Source organism: Nicotiana tomentosiformis, chromosome 5 (assembly GCF_000390325.3).
Source record: "Nicotiana tomentosiformis chromosome 5, ASM39032v3, whole genome shotgun sequence".
Lineage (NCBI taxonomy): Eukaryota > Viridiplantae > Streptophyta > Magnoliopsida > Solanales > Solanaceae > Nicotiana > Nicotiana tomentosiformis.
Window position 1 is genome coordinate 123367648 of NC_090816.1, and position 7908 is coordinate 123375555.

At 37.5% G+C, this 7908-nt stretch overlaps 1 protein-coding gene across 2 annotated transcripts; it reads right to left on the minus strand.

The window, feature by feature from the left end:
- Positions 1–1999: 1999 nt before the first annotated feature.
- LOC104115324 (uncharacterized) lies at positions 2000–7663 on the minus strand. Of its 2 annotated transcripts, XM_009625921.4 has the most exons (8): positions 6371–7663; positions 6087–6202; positions 4757–4799; positions 4188–4675; positions 3790–4096; positions 2848–3013; positions 2522–2621; positions 2000–2342 (listed from the first exon to the last, which is right to left on the minus strand). In XM_009625921.4, the coding sequence occupies exons 1-8, from the start codon at positions 7535–7537 to the stop codon at positions 2225–2227; spliced, it is 2505 nt and encodes an 834-aa protein (XP_009624216.1). In that variant the 5' UTR covers positions 7538–7663; the 3' UTR covers positions 2000–2224. The 2 variants fall into 2 exon arrangements, with proteins under 2 accessions (XP_009624216.1, XP_033516953.1); XM_033661062.2 differs by having other exon boundaries at positions 4188–4799.
- Positions 7664–7908: the final 245 nt, after the last annotated feature.

Sequence of the window (7908 nt, forward strand, 5' to 3'; positions counted from 1 at the left end):
TTCATGCATTATATTTTAGGGTCTCAATACATAGGCCAAGAAAAACACATGCAATTGAACAACATAGTAACTCTTAATGGCTATATTACAAATTACAGTCAATATCTCGCAATCCTTGAATACTTATCTCAGGTCAATTGATTTTGTGGCTCTTTACAAACTTATTTTTAATTTATACCCTACCTCTTTTTTCACTTTTTACGTAAGAAATCTGTCTTTTACACATAAGATATCTAAAAAGGTTATTTTTTAATTTTAAAATTATAAAGGGGCATGATATACAAATAGCACAAATGAGTAATTTAAGGGATAAATTCAAAAATAGCCAGATTTACAAGTGGTCATTCAAAAATAGCCACACTTTCAAAGTAATCGAAATTTAGCCACTTTTCATATAAAGATAAATCTAAACGAAAATACTGTTCAAAATCCAGAAAATACTTCAGTATATTATACTGGAGTTCCACCATATGTATACTGGAACTCCAGCATAATATAATCGGCAAAGGGCCAAATATACCCCTCTACTTTCGAAAATGGTCTAAGAATACCCCTTGTTATACTATTGAGTTATCTATACCCCTGCAGTCATACTTTGGGTTCAAATATACCCTCATTTAAACGGAGGAACACGTATCATCGTCTTGTTGGTCAGTTTTAAATATCTCCTAATTAATTAAAGAGACCCATTACCCATACCCGAAAAATAATTTTTTAAAGCAATTTTTTTTTGTAAAAACTGAAATTATTTTAACTAAAAACTGAAAAAAATGAAAAATATTTTCTAAAACAATGTTTTTGTTAAAAACTGGAAAAAAAAGTGAAAATCAATTTTCTAAAACAATTGTTTTTATAAACCTTGGAAAAAACTAAATTATTTTTACTAAAAACTAAAAAAAATGAAAACATTTTTTTTTTAGTTCTTACAAAAGACCAGCTTTAAAAAAAACAGAAAAATATTTTCTAAAATAATATTTTTGTAAAAACTGGAAAAAAAAAACTAAAAAGCAATTTTCTAAAGCAATGTTTTTGTAAAAACTGAAAAAATAAATATTTACTTTTTTTCAGTTTTTAGTTAAAAATATTTTAATTTTTTCCAGTTTTTAATTGCTTTAAAAAATTGCTTTTCAATTTTTTTCAGTTTTTACAAAAATATTGTTTTAGAAAATATTTTTCAGTTTTTTTAAAGCAGTTTTTTTGTAAAAACTGGAAAAAAAAATATTTTCGTTTTTTTTAATTTTTAGTAAAAATTTATTTTTAGTTTTTTCCAGTTTTTACAAAAAAAAAACCGGGTATGCGTAATGGTTCTTTTTAATTAATTAGGAGATATTTAGAATTGACCAACAGGACGATGACACGTGTCACTCCGTTTAAATGAGGGGTATATTTGAACCAAAAGTATGACTATAGGGGTATAGATAACCCAATAGTATAACGAGGGGTATTCTTAGACCATTTTCGAAAGTAGATGAGTATATTTGACCCTTTGCTGTAATATAATGGAGTTCCAGCATAAGTATACTAGAACTCCAGCATAATATAATAAAGTTCCAGCCAGCATAATATAATAGAGTTCCAGCCAGCATAATATAATAGAGTTCCAGCAAAGTATACTGATCCAGTATAATATGCTGGAAGTTCATACACAGGTGCTCGAATCTCCAGTATATTATGCTGGAACTTTCCGCGTATTGGAGTTCCAACATAATATGCTGAAAGTTCATACACAGGTGCACCGAACCCCGGTATATTATGCCGGACCGATCTCTGTTGCAGCAAAATAGTGGCTATTTTTCAATGACTTGGCAAACGCTGGTTATTTTTGAATGAGCAGTCCGAAAACTGGCTAACCCGTGCTATTTTTACATAATTTAACTCTGCGTATAATAAAATTGTGTGCCATGAAATGACACAAATGGGTAATTTAAACCAAAAATGAAACAAATATGAGTACTCTTTTCTTCTAGAAAAAGATGGAAAATAAAAAGAATCAAAAAAATTGCAAAAGAATGAACATTTTTATTTACGAATGAATGATGCAAAAAAAGTGCCTTCCGTTTTTCCAATTACACATTGCGTAGCATTTCATATATATAATCAGAAGAACATAGGCAAAAGTAATAAACACTCTACAGATAAGAATCTGAGAAGCTTGGTAGAGGGAGCATACAACTCCTCTTACACCTTACCTACTTCTGTCTTTACCCTCCTATCGCTTCGTTTTTTACAGTATCGAGTAGGCTCGGATCACCTCAACGATGGGTGCACGGCACAACGGACACTTCCCTCCACTTCTCACCAATTCATTTGCACATTTTGAACAAGTGCACATGTGCCCACATCTGCCAATGCAGGAAACAAACGATCAATTCTTTAAAAGATAAGGCTAGTTACCTGCAACAACAGGTTAAGATACACTAATAGTGATGGTATAAGTCAAATCCCAAAACAAAACACTCAATCCTGCATATTCTGGACATTTGTTTGCAAGATTCATTAGATTCCGCAATATGAGTTTTACCTGTACAACAGGGAATCGATGTGACTATCACAACAAACACAGCAAGTACCCTTTTTCACGTGGCCCCACTTAGAACCATCAATTGAAGTCTCCGCAACCCCTGGTTTACAATCAAACCCAGTTAGAAGAAATAATAGTGTGACACAGTTAAAAAGATCGGTGTTTGGAGAGGTTTAACATTCTTAAGAGCAGCATTAACATTTCAAACACTATAGGTGATGAACAAACCTATAGTGTGAGGCGCAGTAAAAACGGGTGGTTCGGAGAGTTTCAACATTCACAGGAGCAGCATTAACATTTCATAAAACTACAGGTGACGAACAAACCTTGTTCACCAGCTGATCGATTCAAAGCAGCTGAAACTTCCTGCCTGACAGAGCGTTGAAGCTCCAGTTGCATATCCATGCAAGATTCTAACATTCTTTGCATGTGGTTCATGCCTTGCTGCAGTCTTGCCATGTCTGCTCTAAGTTCATTTATCATTTCCCACTCCTGCTCCAGAACAGCACAAATTAAGCTCACAATAAAGTAACATATGACTCTTGTATTTACATAAAAGATGTAGAGTTGTGCCATTAAACACATTAAAATTTGAAACAATTACCAATTGCCTGGCTTAAACAGAATATAAGTGAGAAAGGTAACAGTGACTTAAACAGAATATAACTGTTCTTATTCACGACAAACACCAACCAAGATGCATTCTCTGTTTTAATACTGGTCAAGACTACCAGAATTCTGAAAAGAAAAATAGGAAATCAAGAGAATTGGAGTACAAAAGATATTGGAACATTTTTCTTCACAATCACCAGTTGCTAAAGAGTACGCCCAGCCTAAGTTTAAGTTTCTTCATATATTAGAATTGATAACTTGAAACCATTATCAATTGCTTGGCTTAATCAGAATATCATCTATTTATCTCATTGGCAACAAACGCCAAACTTAAACAGGATATCCTTTTTAATACTGGTACGTAGAGATTGCTGAATTCTGAAAAATTAGTAAAATGAAGAGAACAGAAAAGATAGTATAAAAGATGTTGGCACATTTTGCTTCACAATCACCCGTTGGTAAAAAGAGTATACCCAGAGTACTTTTTCCTTTTCCGTATGTATTAAAAGCAAAGTCTTATTACTAAATCAGATATCAAAATCAATATTATCATATATATCGGAGTCGATGCCGAAAAGGAAGCAAGATAAACCCCCGAAAGAGCAATAGATTCTCTTTTTGCTTTTCTGATAGGCAGGATGAAGCAGTTGACTTACAAGTTCAGAACGATGCACAGTGTGACGTGGCCAACTGGGGTGATGCAAATCCTGATGCCAAAGTGGCTGTGGTGGTGGCACAGGAGGAGAGGGTAGCACAAGTGAAGGCCTGCCAACTCCATCCTGCTGATCATCATTTTGCTCATCATTCTGCTGGTCCTGGCCCCTTTCCGATGAAGCAGGAATGGGCAAGTTCCGATGCAGATCCCAATCAATAGGAGAGCGGCCTCGCCTTTCCACATATGACTGAATTAATTGGTCTAAACTTTCACGGAAGCCACTGCGAAGAAGGTTGGAAACACTCCTCCTACCAGACAAAGACTTCCAATAAACAACAGACCAAAAGTATGCCTAGGTAAGCATGGAGAGGGAAAACACAATCAAGAATCAAATTTTACCTGCTAAGAAGCTCTCTGAGTTCCATGCTATACACATTATCGTCATCAGGTGGATGGAATCTACTAATTCTCCTTAATGGGACAGGACGCCTCATTCTAGGAGGATCGGAAGGTCCTTCCGACCAAGTCTCTGCAGCTTCTCGTGAGGCATCCTCACGCCAAACCTCCTGGTTTTCTGGAAAACGATGTTCTACACTCCCGACAAATGCTGCTGTTTCAAGGGACCTAGCAGTTGATGGATTTTCTTGCCAATTCCTGCTTACATTCTCTGTAGTCTCATGAGTCCATCCATTAGAATCATTAGATGCTAAATTACCCTGTGTTCCTTCCTCAGCTTCAACAACAGCTTCCACTCGATCCCTTCCTTGGTGAGGAGACGGTTGTTGTCTCGTACTCTGACCAGAATTCTCACTGCGATCAGGCAACTGATGAGCGTTGCTCTCCAGCTCCCCAGATTGCACTTGTTCACCACTTTCATTCTGGACTTCCTGTGAAGGATTTGCATGAGTCTGATTATTTCTAGAATCACTGTTCCTACTGTTAGATGAATATACAGAATTGCTGCTTACTTGACCACGTAAATTGTTTCCTAATCTGGAGCGAAATCCTTCCCTGGTTGAGATAAAAAGATCACCAACTCATGAATTATAAAATGACAAATATTATCAATTTTCAACTGAGAAAAGAGCTGAAAATCAAGATCTGTTGCATGAATGGGTTGAGAAAGAAGCAAGAAACATTCCCTCTCAGTATCTAGAAACTGAATATCATCAATTGCCACAGAAAATAACTCATGCAAAGATGTAACTAAGCATGAAACAAATGCTCGTAAGTGGAAAAGAACAATCAGAATCCATCAAAAGCTTATTTCAGAGAGGATAATTTTCTCTAAGCCTGAACAAGGCAACTACACAAGCATCACTCCATGCACAAACAACAACACCAATACCAGTAATAGTAATGGTTATAATAACTAAACATCGGTATAATCAGGATAATATTCAGTCTTACGCGCATGCTAAGACCCATAAAACGTTTGAGTTCCTTTTGGTGGGAATCTAGTGGAAGGCTTCTTCTACTTTTTCTTTTATTTTATTCCATTTTTTCAGAAACTACTTCTAATATTATTATCTTTATTTTAGAGCACCTTTGAAGAGAACTCCCAAAGTGATGCTTAACAGAAACAATTTTCTTTTATATCCTTTGCTTACCAATTTTTGACAAACACAATGGAAGTAAAGGATCCCTAATATGCGATACCAACTAGTTGTCAGTTTAAACTTAGCCTGAGTTCACCTCAGTTGCAGATCTACTAAAATAACAATTCTCATGCCTGTAGATTCATTTCTCAGGGCAGAAAATTGGCGATCAGCTTCACTTGTCCATCATTAGCACAGGTATCGAGAAGCCTCAGATGATTAGAAGTTTTAAGTATAGCCTGAAAACATTGCATTTTTGAGATCCAACAGTAATTGCCAGCTTCCACATTCATTTTCAGCGAATCAAAGTTTTCACTATCATAATGGTAAAGGGAATTTGGTATATCAGAAGATTTTCTCACAACTTAGAGAGGAGATGCTTACGAGCAGATTTTTTTCACAACTAAGAGAGAGATAATTAGGAGAAGACTTTATCATAACTAAGAGATTAATGTTATTATTTGAGTTAGAAGAGACACAGCACAGTAGCCAAGGAAGAGATTGATTTGACTATTGTTGTTTGGCCATGGCAATCAATCAACTGCACAACGGCATTAAATACACCTACTACAGTATTAGTCAAACCAACAATGCATGAAAATGAAGTCCAATTAATTAGCAGAACCGTTTCAAGAAGACAAATAGATCTAAATATTCAAAACTAACTAGGCTGCAACACAAGGCTGACTGCATCACATACCTCAGCCCAGAGACAGTGTTACGTTGCCTTAGCTGAACTAGTTCACTTGCTGCTAGCGAAGGTGGTCTCTCTTCCACAGGAGGCCTTTCATGCAAGAATCTTCCTCTGAGTAGCGACTGTAGAAAGATATAAAATGTAAAAAGATAAAACTTAGGGCCAAAGCACGACCTCACAAAACGTACACGGAGCATTTAATCATGATTTCTATTGAGAATGCCACACAAAAAAAACAGAATGAAGAAAGGTCTGGTGAAAGAATAAAAGGCATAAAATCAGCAACCAACCTGAATCCGATTGCGATGGGCAAAATCAGACACTGCACGATGCTCTAGTAAACCCTGAAGTTCCCTCTGCCTTTCCCTTTCAATCCTCACAAGCAAATCAAGGAGAGCCTGCCTCCCACGCAGCCTCAACATATCCCTACGAATGTGCTCTGGTTGGGCATCCTCATGGTCAACAACAGACCCTTCACGAACACGATCTACTTGAGAACTAAGCCCAGTAGACTGTTCTTCCCTTTGGCCACCACGAGCTCCTCTTTGTTGACTAGTCATTTGAACCCATTCCCGCACAATTCTCACCCTTTCACGTTCTGTCTCACCCAGCCATTCCCCTCTTGGACCACCGTTTCTCTGAGAGACATTAGATGAATGGTCACTGATCCCACTCTCCATCCATCCACGAACAATTTGCCTCACCCTCTCCCTCTCAACTTCACCTAGATCAGGAGACTGTTCACGGCTGGAGTTATCACGGTCCCTATGATCATTCTGCGGTCCAATCGGGTCATGAGACCAAGTACCATACTCATTCTCACTCTCACTAGCATCCACCAAACTACCTTGGTTATCACTTTCCCGGCTTTCTGACATATTCGCAGTAGAAACATTGGTATTAGAATCCATGCTCCTTCGTTGTGTCAACCTTTCCCGCACCCTCTCACGGGCACGATTCAACACATGATCATCCTCCAATTCCCGCCACATCTGCAAAATAGTAGAAGCCCTCGTGCTTACTCTCTCAGAATCACCCTGACGCCTTGAGGTCGGAGATTGTGATTCCCTCAAGAAAGACGAATCAAGCATCGAAACAGTGTGCAAACCAGCAAGTGCCATCAACTCAGACTCACGATTCCTCCTCTCAATGGTAGTAATCATCTCTTGAGCCTGTCTTGCTGCCCATCTGCTCAAAATCCTCGAGTGGCGCCTCCTGGCAGCAGAAGACTCTGCCAGGTCATCGCCTTCAAGGTCGGACCTCCTCCTCCTCCTTACAAGCTGATCAGACTCTTCATCCTCATCCTCAGTATTACGCACCGAACTACACGAAGCATAAGACATACACTCGTCCAAGTGTCCACACATCAACTCCTCCAATCCCCTCTCAAACTCGGAGCGCACATCATCCCCTGTGCTTTCTGACTTCTGCTGCATTTGCTGCTGAATATCCTCCATCTTCAAAACCCACTTTATCCCAACTCTAACACCCTAAAAATACATTTCACCACACAAAATGTTCCAATATGGCAAAAAACAACCTAATGCATAACATCACACCATTGTACCCCACAAACCTGACCCTAAAAAACCTAATTCCATAACAAATCTCATCAAATTCATAAAATTGCACTGCCTTTTCAACACTACCAAATCAATCGTTCTATACATATCACAAACCTGATCAAATTACACATGTCAGCACCACAAAATTCAGAAAAGCAAAAAAAACATGTTCATCAATACAAAAAATTAATATCAATTATACGAAACGTATAACCAAAATAATCAAAAATATGCATTAAGATCTAGGAAAATTCACCGAGTGC